The sequence below is a fragment of the Phyllobates terribilis genome, unplaced genomic scaffold (assembly GCF_046119375.1).
Source record: "Phyllobates terribilis strain yellow unplaced genomic scaffold, ASM4611937v1 Scaffold_1__5_contigs__length_1240528914, whole genome shotgun sequence".
NCBI lineage: Eukaryota > Metazoa > Chordata > Amphibia > Anura > Dendrobatidae > Phyllobates > Phyllobates terribilis.
This window is the reverse complement of record NW_027362761.1, coordinates 18,201,465-18,218,005: the sequence shown is the minus strand read 5'-3', so window position 1 is coordinate 18,218,005 and position 16,541 is coordinate 18,201,465. Positions and strand designations below refer to the sequence as shown.

Sequence of the window (16,541 nt, the reverse complement as noted above, 5' to 3'; positions counted from 1 at the left end):
ATTAACGCTTAAGTCTTTAATAAGTTTGATCCATGTGTGCTCTAAAGAAATCCATCCCCTTTCTGTGTGTGTTTTTGTGTGGCCTTTTTTGACTGTCTGACAGTAACATTTATATTTCGGGGGCTCATCACCCCGTGTGTTTGAGTGGTGGCAGTGTGTTCCGTATCGTGTTGAGGATGTGATTTAGGATAACTTTAAAGCCTAGAACAGAGGTTGAGTGTTAAATTGTGTGAGGGGGTAAATTAACCCTTACAGGCGCACCCCCACATCACGTGCTGAGAAGTGTGGACGTGACACCTTGGAAGGTCCTGTAAGTTGTGATGTGAGGCCTTCAGAGTTGATTTTTCAACTCCTCCCACAGATGCTCAATTGGCTTAAAAGCTGTTTGTCATGATCCTTGAACTGTTCCTGAAAGTGTGGCTGTAAGCATTATCCTGCTGTAAGAAGCCGCATTCATTAGATAATATCATAGTTTCCATGAAGTAAACTTGGTCTGCAAGAATGTTTAGGTCATTGGTACTTGTCAAATTATTATACACATACTATAAATGCCAGGATCCAATGTTTCTCCGGAGCATCACGCTGCCTCAGCTGGCTTTCCTTTATCCCACAATGTATACTACCATGCACCGTTTGATCACCATTTTATGATTGCGATCATTAACTTGTTAAGAAATTCGTGCTACTCTAGTTTTTCTGTGGGATAGACAAGACGGAAAAGCCTGTTCACCACTTGCAGCAATTAACCCGGTCGACAGCTGTCCATTCTTGGTCCACACTTGGTAGGTACCAACCACTGAATACTGACAACAAACCATGTTTGCCCCATAGACATTAAAGTAGGCTAAAGCAGTCGTGTATAAACCTATAAAGATACTACTTCAAAAAGTGAGATCAGTCCCAAATTTAATAGAAAACCCCAAAACAAAGAATTCCCAAATCTATATAACTCAATGGATAATAATAAATCCTCATTATTGAGAGCAAGCAGGAATTCAAAAAAACTGTGGGGTCAATTTTATGAAAAAGTATCAAATTTTATTCAATATAATATAAATTATACAGCACAAAAGGTCATGTAAAAAGGTTTGGAAATGAGAAGATACTGCGACAATACTATGGAGAGGTTAATGGAATATCTACCATAGTGAAAGAAATAGAGACACACTGGGTCCCCAATCATATAAACAAGGTATCCTAGTAGTTATATTGGACCAAGGAATACACTAGGGTATTATTGTTTGGATACATGTCCCCAATCAGTCAAAAAATAATAAGTGCAGCCCAATCCTGTCCTGTCCTATCTCTAATATGTCCCAATAAATAACTAGGAGAATTTATAAGGAATAGGAATTACCTTGTGTCATGATATTAGATGGCGCAGAGTGCGCTTGGGACCCATGCAATAGCCTTGACACGCGTTTCACCTTCCGACTTCGTCAGGAGGCATGGCAAATGATTAAAAGTGGGTGCTATATAAATTAATGAGTCTAAACGGCCAGCAAATCGGCGCGTGAATCGTCATGTTGCTCCGCCCCGTGGCGCTGCCAGCTGGCGTCCGCAGAGAATGACGGGAAGGAGGACGTGCGTCATCCCCAAACACCCCCACCCCCCCCACCCCACCCCCCCGCCGTCACCCCGGAAACCGGCCCGGCCAGCGACGCCCTAAGGCGCGAGCAGCGCATGCATGAGGCGCGTCTGCACTATATAGGGAGAAATGGAGCGATAAATGTATTAAAATAAACTGTCTATGTGCTCACACCAAGCCAGTCAGCATAAATTGTCAAGGGGGTGGGGGGGAGAGAAAGTGACCCCGCCTACTCCCATCTTAACTTAACCCCTCCATATCCATATTATTGTATAAGAAGTAGGAACCTTATATATCCAATGATGTTCACAAAAACCCTATGCTGTAAATAACGGTACCATTATCAATATGGGATTGCCCGTCAAAATTAATTAAGGTGCTGGACAATATGATATAACAAGCAGATCATATCCTCACCAGGTGAACCACATCATTTAGCATGATAAACAATCACATTACCAATGCACAACATTATTACAATATATGGTCATATAAAATCAATCGTCAATATAGAGGTAAGATATATGGAATAATTTGTTGTTTAATCACACATGTATATCCATAAATGTATAAGTCCCATGCATACATTTATAAGATGCACGTCCCAGTGCTGTACATCTATGGATAACTATATTTCAAGTAATATTCCTATCCACCAAACCGTAATCCAGATGAAGAAATGCTTGTCAGGTGATAGCAGATCATTAAAGATTTCTTTGGTTAGAAGAATAAGAATAGCCAATTGGGCTTGTGTTCTCCAAATGGCTATGGGATGGAAGACCGCGGCAGAAAAGACTCCAAAACTAGGAAAAAATCAGTAGACAAAAAATCAAACATATCTACATAAAAACACACATAGCACCTACGGTTAAAAATAGAAGACAATCAAGGAGAGTCAAAGAAAAGACTTGAAACTGATGGCCTCATTGAGGCCTTTAGGGGCTAGCGTGTCCAATGTAACCATCCATCTGGTTTCTTTTTGGAGTAATTTTTGTTTAATGTTCCCACCTCTGATCCCTATATAGATACGATCGATACCGCACACTGTAAAGCCCTTTGGGCTGCAGTTGTGGTGTTTGAAAAAATGTCTGGGGATTGTTTTTAGTAATTGGGGTTCAGTACAGTTGATTGCATTCTTAACCACTTCACGCCAGAGCCTGTTTTTGCCTTCGTGACCGGGCCAATTTTTACAATTCTGGCCACTGTCACTTTATGAAGTAATTACTCTGGAACGCTTCAACGGATCCCCCTGATCCCCCTGCTTCTGAAATTTTTTTTTCGTAACATATTGTACTTCATGATAGTGGTAAAATTTCTTCAATATAACGTGCGTTTATTTGTGAAAAAAACGGAAATTTTAAAAATTTTTGCAATTTTCAAAATTTGAACTTTTATGCCCTTAAATCAGAGAGATATGTCACACAAAAGGGTTAATAAATAACATTTCCCACATGTCTACTTTACATCAGCACAATTTTGGAACCAAAATTTTTTTTTGTTAGGGAGCTATAAGGGTTAAGAGTTGACCAGCGATTTTTCATTTTTCCAACAAAATTTACAAAACCAATTTTTTAGGAACCACATCACATTTGAAGTCACTTTGAGAGGTCTTTATGACAGAAAATACCCAAAGGTGACACCATTCTAAAAACTGCACCCCTCAAGGTGCTCAAAACCACATTCAAGAACTTTATTAACCCTTCAGGTGCTTCACAGGAATCTTTGGAATGTGGAAGAAAAAAATTAACATTTAACTTTTTTCATAAAAATGTTACTTTAGACCCAATTTTTTTTATTTTCACAGGGGTAACAGGAAAAAATGGACCGCAAAATTTTTTGTGCAATTTCTCTTGAGCGCGCTGATACCCCATATGTGAGGGAAAACCACTGTTTGGGCGCACGGCAGGGTTCGGAAGGGAAGGAGCGCCATTAGACTTTTTGAATGTAAAATTTGTTTGAATAATTAGCGGACGCCATGTTGCGTTTGGGGAGCCCCTGATGTGCCTGAACAGTGGAAACCCCCCACAAGTGACACCATTTTGGAAACTAGACCCCTTAGGGAACTTATCTAGATGTGTGGTGAGCACCTTGCACCCCCAGCTGCTTCACAGAAGTTTATAATATTGAGCCATAAAAATATAATTTTCACATTTTTCCCCACAAAAAATGTTTTTCATTCCCTAATTTTGCATTATCATAAGGATAACAGGAGAAATTGCACCATGAAATTTGTTGTGCAATTTCTCCTGAACACGCCGATACCCCATATGTGGGGGAAAACTACTGTTTTGGTGTACGGCAGGGTTCGGACGAGAAAGGAGCGCTATGTTGGCTGGGATAGGTGGCTGACACCATGTCACATTTGAAGTGTAGCTGACATGCCGAAACAGCAGAAACCCCCACAAGTGACCCCATTTTGTAAACTACACCTCTCAAGGAATTCATCTAGGGAAGTAGTGAGTATTTTTTAATTTTTAAATTTATACCATTGGGCAGTGAAAAAAGCATAATTATATTTTTACCACAAAAAAATGTTTTACCCTCAGATTTTAAATTTTCACACAGGGCAATGGGTAAAAATGGTGTTGAAATGTGTCACACAATTTCTTCTAAAAGTGTCAATACCCCATATGTGGCTGTACTGTACCGCTCAGCCATACGGCGAGATCTGGTGAGGACGGAGTGCTATTTGACAATTGGAGAACAAATTATTGTAGAATAGGCATTTGGATTTGGGAGCACAAAATTTTCTGAATTTCTTTTGGGGGGCAAGGGCCATTTCGCTTTTCCAGAGCCTTTGTGTTACCAGTAACTTGGAAGTCCCTTATATTTTTAACAGATGACGGACCTGAGTGGGGACTAGCTTTTTTTGAGGACTGAGTTGAAGCTTTTATTGGGAACATTTTACGTAACATTTATCCGGTGCTCTAGGCTGAGCACTTACATCGGGGTTTCCATCTAAATTTCCAAGTGATGTAGTTCAGATGAAACCCCTGCGGGATCCATTCACTATAATGAGGCAGCAGAGTTACTCTGGACTCCGTCTGGCCTCTGTTTAGTGGTGTCCTTTTTTTCAGAAGTGCACAAAACTGTGGCCAACCGCACTTTTATGCACGCCTAAAACAAATGACACCGTGGGATCACAGGCCAGACGGCATCCACAGTGGCCTATATCTGCCTCATTACAGCGAATCTTCCGTCATGGGTTCCGTCTGAATCACTTATCTCAGAGATTTACACGGAAACTCTGATGTAAGCGCTCAGCGCAGAGCGCAGGATAAATGTGGGCAGAGCCTTACTGCGATCTTTGGGAGACATAATAAACAAATCAGTAGCAGGTGAAGAATTGGTTTTATTTATTTTTTACGCCGTTCCTAGTGTGATATAACTGATTAGATTACTTTATTCTTCGGGTCGGTGTGATTACAGAGATACCAGATTTATATCGGGTTTTTATGACTGACAGCTGTCACACACTAAAAGACGCTTTTTTTTTGCAAAATCTAGTTTTTGCATCACCATATTTTGAGAGCTATAATTTTTCCATATTTCGGCCGACAGTGTCATGTGATGGCTTGTTTTTTGCGGGACGAGTTGACATTTTTATTGGTACCATTTTTGGGTACGTGACATTTTTTGATCGCTTTTTATTCCGTTTTTTGGGAGGTAAAATTAACAAAAACCAACAATTCAGGAATTGTTTTTTGAGGTTTTTTTTTATGCCGTTATGCGTTTGGTAAAAGTGATCAGGCAGCATTATTCTTCGGGTCAGTACATTTACAGCGATACTACACTTACTGTATATTTTTTTTTGTTTTGGTGCTTTTACACAATAAAACAATTTTATAGAGAAATTTTTTTTGCATTGCTTTATTCTGAGCGCTAGAACTTTTTTATTTTTCAGCTGATGGAGCTGTATGGCGGATTTTTTTTGCGGAACAAGACGTTTTCAGCGGTACCATTTTTTTTTTCTGTTTTGTTTTTTGATAGCATTTTTTTCCACTTTTTGTTTGGCGATATGATGAAAAAGCATATTTTTTTGCTCCGTTTCTTATTTATTTTTATTACGGTGTGCACAGAAGGAGTTAATTTAGTGTTCGGACGCGGCGACACCGAATATGTGTACTTTTTTTGGTTTTGTAAAAATATACGGATTTATTGGTTTAATATTTTATTTATTTTTATTTATTTTGTGATTTTTTTTTTTTTTTACAGTTTAAAAACTTTTTTTTAATTTTTTTTACGTTTTTACTTAGTCCCTGTATGGGACATTAATTTTTATTTTTCTGATCACTGATCTCATGTAATGTAATAGACATGTATTACATTACATGAGATCTTCGCTGACTGTTTCACAGTCAGTCTCCTGCCTGGCTTCAGCTGCAGGCTGAGCCAGGCAGGACACCATATATGGCAGATCTGGAGGCGGTCATGTGACCTCCAGCTGCCATAGCAACCCCAGGTCCTGGAAGGTATCGGGGGTCGTCGGAGAGGTAAGTAAGACGACCCCCTCTCCTCCTTCTATCTTCTATATGCCGCGATCACTATAGATCACGGCATATAGAACATAGCAAAGGGTTGACATCACTGGGACCTGATCCAATCAGGTCCCGAAGATGTCCCCTGTCAGAGCTAACGCTCTTCACCGGAATCACAGCGCTTGCAGGACCCTGGGGGTCCTGAGCGCTGCGAGACCACCCACCGTTTTTAAACGTTGGCGCTGCACAGAGCCCAGCAAGCGCCGACGTTTATCTACAGTGGGCGGTCGGGAACCGGTTAATATCTCGAATATGTTCCTGTATTCTTATTTTTAGTGCTCTAGTGGTCATACCTATGTATATAAGCCCGCAGGGGCATTTAGCATGGTAGACCACCGCTTCAGTCTCGCATGTAATGTGATGGACTCTTTTGAAATTCCGATCATTTTTAGAGTTAGAGAAAATGATAACTACTAGGATACCTGGTTTATATGATTGGGGACCCAGTGTGTCTTTCTTTCACTATGGTAGATATTCCATTACCCTTTCCATAGTATTGTCGCAGTATCTTCTCATTTCCAAACCTTTTTACATGACCTTTTGTGCTGTATAATTTATATTATATTGAATAAAATTTGATACTTTTTCATAAAATTGACCCCACAGTTTTTTTGAATTCCTGCTTGCTCTCAATAATGAAGATTTATTATTATCCATTGAGTTATATAGATTTGGGAATTCTTTGTTTTGGGGTTTTCTACAGCAGCGTGTCCACTGTTCCATCCAAGCTCCTCCTTACTGCTGCCTTTCAATGATTTGTAGGAATTGGTGGGGCTCCCTGTGAGGATACATTTTAGTGGGTTTTTTTATTGACCTCATGTGTACACCGTTATTAAGAATAATTCTCTAACCAAATTTAGCATGAATGAACAAAGCCTAAATGTGAACCTTGCTGGTAATACATTTAAAAGAAAATGTAAGATGTGTGCAAAAGTTCTGTCTATCTCCTAGGTTACCAGAATGTTTGATAGGATTAAGTATTAGTTGTGCTTATTGCTCAATGTGCCAAATAATCCTCTATTTATAAAACACTGCACCCAGCTGCCCCAGATAAGTGTTCAGCAAAGGTACCATGAGAAGGTGAACATTGAGCACATAGTGAAGCAATAAACATTAATTTACTAAAATCCCCTGGAACAGTTCTGACCAGAAGATGGGTTACTTAACCCCTTCATGACCAGAGCATTTTCCGTTGTTTTCGTTTTCATTTTTTGCTCCCCCTTCTTCCTAGAGCCATAGCCTTTTTATTTTTCAGTCAATATGGCCATGTGACAGCTTGGACTTTTAAAGCCATCACTAGTGTTGAGCGATACCTTCCGATATCGGGAAATATCGGATCGGATTAGATCGGACCGATACCGAAAAAGTATCGGATATCGCCGATTCCGATACCGGAAACCAATGCAAGTCAATGGGACAGAAATATCGGAATGAAAATAAACCCTTTCTTTCCTTGTAGGTTAATTCTACATGAACGAAAACAACTAAGAATAATGTAGAATGTATTGGGGGAGGTGGGGGAGACAATAAAGGCATAGAGGTTTAGCCCAATCAAATGGAATAGCAGGAATTAATATATTTTTTAAGACGTTCTGAGTTACGGAAATATTGACTATGTTAAGTATTTTTATATTTTGTCAGATATTTATGTTTCACTACTTCCATGCTCTTCACCTTCTTTTTTACTTCTCCCACACTTTCTCCTTCATCATCCTCAGCATCTTTTTCATCCACTTCTTCTTCACCTTCTTCATCTTCTTCTTCACCTTCTTCTTATTATTCTTTTTTTTTTACATTCTTCATATTCTACTTCTTCATCTTCTTCATCTTCTTCTTCTTCATCATATTCTTATTTGTGACAGGCATTCCTGTAGTTATCTATAAAAGGTTGGACATTACACCTTTCGTTCTGCCCGTCACAAAAGATTTACAACAGGATTTGTCCGCGTTCAGTTTGGCCTGCAGGAGCAGGTCTTTTCCAGGGGCACCACGAGGAGGAACGGACTCACCCCCATACACTGCTTAGTCATCTTCTGCTTATAATTTAGATATTATCTTTTGCTCTGATTTTTAGTCTTATGCTTAATGTTCTTCCGCTTTTTGTTCTGCAGCTTCTTGTATTTCTGCTTCTTGGTTTTCTGTCTCTTGTTCTTCTGTATCTTGGTGCTTGTCTTCTCTTCTTTGTCCTCTTGGTCATCTTCTTGGTCTTCTTCGGGTTGGTCTTCTGGGTCCTCGTCTTCGGGGTCCTCATCTTCTTTAGGGTGGTCTTCAGGGTCCTCGTCTTCTTCGGGGTGGTCTTCGGGGTCCTCGTCTTCGGGGTCCTCGTCAGGGAGATCCAGAGTGATTACCAAGAACCATTTCAAAAGCTTGAACTTGGAAATGTAGCAGAAGGTACAAAAAAGCTGAGGAACTACCGAGGACCAGCTGACGGTACTGGAACCCGGATGGGTAGCAGAAGGTACAAGAGCCAATGGAACTGCTGAAGACCAGCTGACGGTACTGGAACTCGGTTACTAAGCAGGAGGTACCTGTGCCAGAAAGCACTACCAAGGACCAGCAGACATTGGTGGAACTTGGATACCGAGAAGGAGGCACCTAATCCAAAGGCACTGCGGAGAACCAGCTGACGGTACTGGACCCCGGATGGGTAGCAGAAGGTACCCATGTAAAAAAAAGTTCAAGGCCGCGAGCCGGCCGCAGTTACCAAAACCCAGAGTCCTACAGGGGGTGCTTGTCCTATTGGCACTATGGAACCAGCCTTCATTGCCAGATCCCGCAGCCCACATAGGAGTCACCTAAACTGCAGGCACCATAGAGTCGGCTAACCCGACCGCAACACGACAGGACAACGCATTGGAGGCAAAGTGACGTTGACACTACCCGGAAACAGCTGGCGTGCTGGAACCAGGCTGGGCAGGAGGGAGTACCCGTGCCAAAGACACTGCTGAGAACCAGCTGACTGTACTGGAACCCGGATGGGTAGTAGAAGGTACAAGAGCAAATGGAACTACCGGGAACCAGCTGGCGGTGCTGGAACCCAGGGTAAATACTAAAAACAGAGTGGAGCCAGAGGTGTAATTGTAGCAAGTTTTAAATCAGTAGTACAGTGGATGTGGACAAAGCAGGAGAATTTGCCGGACACACAGCAGGGGAACAGCTGACGTTACTGAACCCCCAATAACACTGGAGCAAGCATTGACTGTGCAGACGGCACTTCTGAGCAGCAACTAGCGGTATTGGAGCTCAGGGTAAATACTAAAAACAGAGGAGCCAGAGGTGTATTTGGAGGAGGTTTTAAATCAGTAGTACAGTGGATGTGGACAAAGCAGGAGAAATTGCCGTCTGCACAGCAGGGGAACAGCTGACGTTACTGAACCCCAATAACACGGCAGCAAGTGTTGACTGTGCAGACGGCACTTCCGAGCGCCAACTGGCGGTGTTGGAGCTCAGGGATTACAGTACAGGTGGTAGAAACATGAACAGAGCAGGAGACCTGGATACTGTTGCCAACCAATTATTTATTCTGGAAGAGGACTGGCAAATTCATGAGAGATCCAGGCCTTGTTCATTTTGAGAAAAGCAAGCCGGTCAATGTTATCGGAGGATAGTCGCATGCGACGGTCTGTTAGTACACCACCTGCGACACTAAAGACGCGTTCCGATAATACACTAGCAGCAGGGCAAGCTAGCACCTCCAATGCATACTGACTAAGCTCTGGCCATGTATCCAGCTTACAGACCCAAAACTTGAAGGGAGAAGAGCCGTCTGGGAGTACACTAAGAGGGCAAGACATGTAGTCTGTCACCATCTGACGGAAACGTTGCCTCCTGCTGACTGGAGCCGTCTGTGATGGTGTAGACATTTGTGGCGGCGGGGACACAAAACTTTGCCACATTTCGGCCATACTGGTCTTGCCTTGTGCTGAGGCGCTGCTTCTGCTCCCTCTTTGTGCAGAGCTTCCTCCACTGCCTCGACGCACTGAGCTGCTTTGTAAAGCACTAGCAGCACTGCTCTCGGTTGGAATGGAGAACATGATGGAATGCACCAGTGCGTCTTGGTACTCCCGCATTTTACGCTCCCGGTTCAACGGTGTTATGAGGCTTTGTAAGTTGTCCCGGTAGCGAGGATCTAGGAGGGTGGACACCCAATAATCAGCCGTGTTGAGAATGTGGGCGATGCGGCGGTCTTTTCTCAGGCACTGCAGCATGAAATCAACCATGTGCTGCAGACTGCCAACTGGCCAAGAAACGCTGTCCCCTGCTTGAGGCGTGATCTCTGCCTGCTCTGCATCACCCCACCCTCGCTCTAGATACTGACTACTAGAGCATTGTGTACCTCCCTCCTCTGGACAGATGTCTTCCTCATCCATTGACTCCTCCTCATCCTCCTCACAAAGTGTCCCCTGCCTAGGCCTTTGTGAGGAACCACGTTGCGCAGACTGTAGATAAGCAGATGGCATTTGTGTCTCCTCATCCTCCACCTCTTCTAAAACCTCGTCCCTTAGTGCTTGCAGTGTTTTTTCAAGCAGGCAGATAAGGGGGATAGTCATGCTGACTAGTGCATCATCTGCACTTCGCCTTCCGCATGGAATAATCGAAGGCACGCAAAACGTGGCAAATGTCCTTCATAGAGGCCCACTCAGTGGTGGTGAAGTGTGAACGGCGCGCACTGCGACTTGTTTGCGCCTGCTGCAGCTGGTACTCCATTACTGCTGCCTGCTGCTCACACAACCTCTCCAACATATGTAACGTTGAATTCCACCTGGTGGGTAGGTCACATATGATGCGATGTTCCGGAAGACGTAATCGGCGCTGCAGAGCTGCAATGCGTGATCTTGCATTGCTGGAACGCCGCAAGTGAGTGCACTCTATGCGGACCTTGTGAAGCAGTGCATCAAGATCCGGATAGTCCCTCAAAAAACTCTGCACGACCAAGTTGAGCACATGTGCCAGACATGGGATTTGAGTGAGGTTGCCTAGGCCCAGAGCTGCCACCAGATTTCGGCCATTGTCACACACTACCATGCCTGGCTGGAGATTCGCTGGCACAAACCACACGTCGCTCTGCTACTTGATGGCATTCCAGAGCTCCTGCGCTGTGTGGCTTCGATTACCCAAAGAAATTAATTTTAATACGGCCTGTTGACGTTTGGCCACGGCTGTGCTCATATTGGTCACCATAACAGGTAACCGTTCACGGGTCGATGTGGAGGTAGACGGTGACGGCTCCTGCAGCGCTGATTCAGAGGAACTGGAGTCTGAGGAGGCGTCAATGTGTACAGACTGGATTCCTGCAATCCTTGGAGTTGGCAGAACACGTACAGCGCCACTCTCAAGATCTGTACCCGGCTCCACAACATTTACCCAATGGGCAGTGAGGGAAAGGTATCGTCCCTGTCCATGCTTACTGGTCCACGCATCGGTGGTCAGGTGGACCTTGCTACTGACGGCGTTTTGTAGCGCATGTTTAATTTTTCCCTCCACATGATGTTGCAGGGCAGGGACGGCTTGCCTGCTGAAATAAAAGCGGCTGGGCTCGTTGTATTGTGGGACTGCCAATGCCATAAAGTTACGGAATGTGTCAGTCTCCACCAGCCTGAATGATAGCATTTCAAGGGCCAGTAGTTTAGCAATGCCAGCATTCAGAGCCTGTGCTCGGGGGTGGTTTGCCGAGTATAGGCGCCTTTTCTCCCATGCCTGTGCTAACGATGGCTGTAGACTGGCCTGGGAGTGTGAGGATGACTGGGAAAGTGGTGCTGTGGGTGGAATTACACTGTGTCTCTGTACAACAGTGCCAGAGATTCCTCCATGGCGATCCTGTGAGGAAGCCCCGAACCAGCTGTGTGTGAGCTGGAAGAAGAGGCTACAACACGAGCTGAAGAGGTGGTAGGTGGCGCTGTAGGTTGGCCTAGGTCTTCAGTGTGTTTTTGTAACTCCACCACGTGCTTGGTCCGCACATGTTTCCACATATTTGTGGTATTGAGGTTGCTGACACTTTTCCCTCTTTTCACCTTCTGATTACACAGCTTGCATTTGACATTGCAAATGTCATCTGCAACTGTGTCAAAAAAGGACCAGGCACTGCAAGTCTTGGGAGCGCCCGCTTTGGATTTTGGAAGAGCCATGCTCCTAATGGGTGCCGAAGTGGAGGCTACAGGCAACCAAGTCTGCCCCCTCCCTCTCCCTCCTTTTTGGGCTGTTCGGGGAATCTCTTCCTCAGAGCTGCTCCCACCACCTTCCTGTCCCTCACGCCATGATGGGTCAAGGACCTCATCTACACCACCCTCTTCAAACAACTGCTTCTCCTGGGTAGTCTCGACAGCACAGTACGCACCAGAAAGTGGCACCTGAGTCTCATAAGATGCGTACTGAGGTGTGCTGCTGACCATAGGCACTGGCCCACGCGCCTCTTCAGATTCAGAGAGACAAAACGGTTGCGCATCACTGCATACTACCTCTTCTTCAAATTCTCAGATTCTGCTTGGCTGGCCCCCTCTTTCCAAGCCAAGAGATTCAGAGAACAGAAGTAGAGATGGCTCCTGTCCAGGGCTCTCTGACTGCCTGTGCAATTTGGCAGGTGGTGAAGAGACAGATGGGTGCTCTTCAGTGCTCAGGACCTGAGAGCATCTGGAACTAATTGAAGTCGATGCGTTAGCTGCCATCCATCCGACAACGGCTTCAATTTGGTCCTCCCGCAGCAGTGGGGTACGGCTAGCTCCTACAAAGCTGCGCATAAAGGACTGTTCCCTGGTAAAACTGGGCGATGCTGAGTCACTGGTGCCCGCAGCAGGCACAGAATCCCCACGTCCTCTCCCTGCAGGCACAGAATCCTCACGTCCTCTCCCTGCAGAAACTCCACGCCCACGCCCACGACCACATGCCTTACTCCCTGCCTTCTTCATCTTGGTAGACTGATAAAGATAGGCAGAAAAGTACTAAGGGCTTAGTGTGCTTATTCCTGAACAGCTGCTAACAGGTATAAGAAACACTAATTTTATAAAGTGTGGACTAGACTTTAATATGAGCTAATGTGGCCTACACAACTGTAAAGTGGAGTGTTTGGTGAACTTTATTTAGGTTTTTTTTTGTCACAAAAAGACACTGGATGTGCCTAAAGATGTAATAACGATAGTATCACAAACTTTTTGTAGCTATTACAATGTAGGAAGGTAACCTACAATGCAATAGATGAGGCTACAAAAAATAGGCTAATACTAATCTGGCTGGGGCTGCAGGGCCCAATGCTGCAGAAAGGCTCCTCTAACTACTCCTATATAGTGTGTTTGGAACCAATTTAGCTGAATACGGATGGAACCACCACACTAATAGGAGAAATCAGGAAAAATTATGAATTGGCAAAAAAGGACAATGTATGAGGCAGTGACACACACTGAGTGCACTACAACCAGACGTGGTTGAAGCACACACTACAGGGTGAGCTGCACTCACACACCAGACCTTGCAGACAGCGGTGAACAGCACAGAGAACTGTGAACTAGCGCTGCAAGGCACAGCGATTTATAAAGTAGCTTGGGTAAAGCAGAATAGACCAAATAGGTAGCTAAAACTGTCCCTCAGAACAACAGCGTCCTATCCCTAACTGAATTCACAGCAGAGTGAGCTCAAAATGGCGGCGGCGGCTTTTATAGTGCATCATGACATCATTTCAGCAGCCAATCACAGCCATGCCATTAGTTAAGATTCCTACATGCCTAACAGGATGTGCCCACACTTCTTAGGATCCTCATTGGCTGAATAAAATGAAAATGGCTCATTGCATTATGGGAACTTCCGATTCCGGTGTACGATATTGCAAAAGTATCGGAATTCCGATACCGCGAATATCGGCCGATACCCGATATTTCAGTATCGGAATGCTCAACACTAGCCATCACTGGTTTTACCATATTGTGTACTGGAAAACGGGAAAAGAAAAATCCAAGTGCGGTGAAATTGCTAACAAAATGCAATTCCACGGTTGTTTTTTTGGGGTTCTTTTTATCACATTCACTGAATGCTAAAACTGACCTGCCATTATGATTCTCCAGGTCATTACAAGTTTGTAGACACCAAACATGTATAGGTTCTTTTTTATTTAAGTAGTGTAAAAAAAAATCCAAAGTTTGTTTTTTTGTTTTTTTTTGAAAAAAAAAAAAATGGCGCCATTTTCGGAGACCCGCAGTGTCTCCATTTTTTGGGATCTGGGGCCAAGTGACGGCTTATTTTTTGCATGTCGAGCTGACTTTTATTGATACTATTTTGGGGCAGATGTGATCTTTTGATCGCCCGTTACTGCATTTTATTTCAGTGTTGCGACAACCAAAAAAAAACATAATTCTGGCGTTTTTGAATTTTTTTTTCTCATTACACCGTTTACCGATCAATCTAAAAAAAAGAATTAATCTGATCGGGCGATTCTGAATGCGGCGATACCAAATATGTGTATGTGGTTTTTTTTTTTTTGTTTTTTTTTATTTTGAATGGGACGAAAGGGGGGTGATTTTTAAACTTTTTATATTTTTTTTTTCATATTTTTAAAAACTTTTTTTTTTTCACTTTTTGTTTTCTTCTATAGTCTATAGAAGCTGAAGTTATCTGATCGGCTCTGCTACATAGAGGTGATCAGCAGATCACCACTATGTAGCAGAAATGCTCCTGTGCTATGAGTGCCGACCACTGGGTTGCGCTCATAGCAAGCGAGACATGACAACCACAGGGGTCTGCTGCAGACCCCAGGTTGTCATGCCCACGCATCGGTGACCCGCGATCAGGTGACTGCGTCTCCAATTGGCGAGGCTAATGCCGCACTTCCGGCACAGCGATGTTAAATTCCTCTGTCGGAGATTGACAGCAGCATTTAACTGGTTAACAGCCGCAGGTTGATCGCGATTCCACCTGCGGCTGTTGCGGGCACATGTCAGCTGTAAGAATCAGCTGACATGTGCTCGGTTCAGTACGGGCTCAGACCTCTACTATGGGCATACAGGGTATAGAAAAGTAAATCTACACATACCTGTATGGCCCATAGTAGAGGTTTGATTGCAGAGAAAAGCACTTTAATCAATTCTGTTTTGTACAGGCTTGGCATCCAGGGGAGTCAGTGTCACTTCCCGACGCCTGCGCAATAGAAACCTGCAGGGCAGTGCACAGAGAGACGGGCTGGGATGAAGCAAAGCACGCTCTGTGAGCTCTATGTGATCGGTGCTTTGCGCATGCCCGGGAAGTCAGGGAGCACAGGGCCCTGTGACGTGCAGGGGAGGAGGGAATATAATTAAGCATATAGGCGGGGATTTAGGGGGAATAATAAGCACATAGGCAGGGATTGCTTGGCGTCCCCCAGATGCCAAGCCTGTACAAAATAGAATTGATTAAAGCGCTTTTCTCTGCTATCAAACCTCTAATATGGGCCATACAGGTAAGTATAGATTTACTTTTCTATACCCTGTATGCCCATAGTAGAGGTCTGATAACTCCAAAGTGGTGACAGATTCCCTTTAATTCTTCTAGGGTGGGCAGCAAGACATAATGTTAAGGGTTTTTTTTTAATTGCAGCTAGAGCACACTTGTCAATTCCATATCTGCATATTTATCGTTACAGGACCTTGCACCAAGTTATGGAATTGTCTTTTAAAGTCGATAAAGACGTAGCTTTACAAAGCCAGAAGCTTGTGGAAGACCATACTGAAGTGGAAGTTGTAAAGAACTGGTATTTTTCCCAGGGCAGTCAAGAAGTTTGATAACCTTTTTTTGTCAGTTCTTCAAGGAAAGCAATTTGTTATAAAAAACTTTAAGAAATGTTTATGATGTTTATGTTTGAACATGGGATATGAGCTAACACACCATGCTGTCTTCATTCACTTTGTATGGTGGTGGCAAGTGAGCAAGGTCAAGACTGAAGGTCATTCCCTTGACAATTTTCAGACATCTTTTGCAGTGATGGTTGGAAGACTACCACTTATGAGCGCATTAGACATTAAAATACTTTGCACACTTGAATTAATATTTTGTATGTGTTTGTTCTGTTAAATGTGGAATGTTAGTTAATTCATCTTGAAATAAAACTTAACGTAGAGGTAAAACATCTGCAATACAACCAGCTGGTTATTTCCTTATCCTAATATGCATATTTTGCTTGTCTGCTCAATAAGGGGATTGTCTACCTTTAAAAAATAAAAAAAGCCTTCCCAGGAAACCCATTTTTCGAAAATTGGTTCAAATTTAGAGGAAAGCTTTTCCTGCAATGAAGCTGAGCACTCTCATTATTTGCAGGAGGTGATAAGAGCGTAAAATCTGTGAGCTAAGGCTTCATCCAATTGCTGCATAGAACACCGACTGATGCAGAAACATGCTTTGTTTTGTCAACCTTTTTCATTCAATTTTTTTTTTTGTTAAAATTAATAAAACATTTTTGAAAC

General features: G+C 43.5%; 1 protein-coding gene across 11 annotated transcripts in view; it reads left to right on the top strand.

Moving 5' to 3' along the window:
* Positions 1-16,122, top strand: part of HAUS8 (HAUS augmin like complex subunit 8) — a 438,075-nt gene extending 421,953 nt beyond the window's left edge. For all 11 annotated transcript variants that reach the window (XM_073657881.1, XM_073657870.1, XM_073657846.1 and 8 more), the window contains one exon: positions 15,725-16,122. In XM_073657881.1, coding sequence (XP_073513982.1) covers positions 15,725-15,863 — 139 coding nt within the window. In that variant the 3' untranslated portion in view covers positions 15,864-16,122. The remainder of the gene's footprint in view (positions 1-15,724) is intronic.
* The last annotated feature ends 419 nt before the right edge of the window (positions 16,123-16,541 follow it).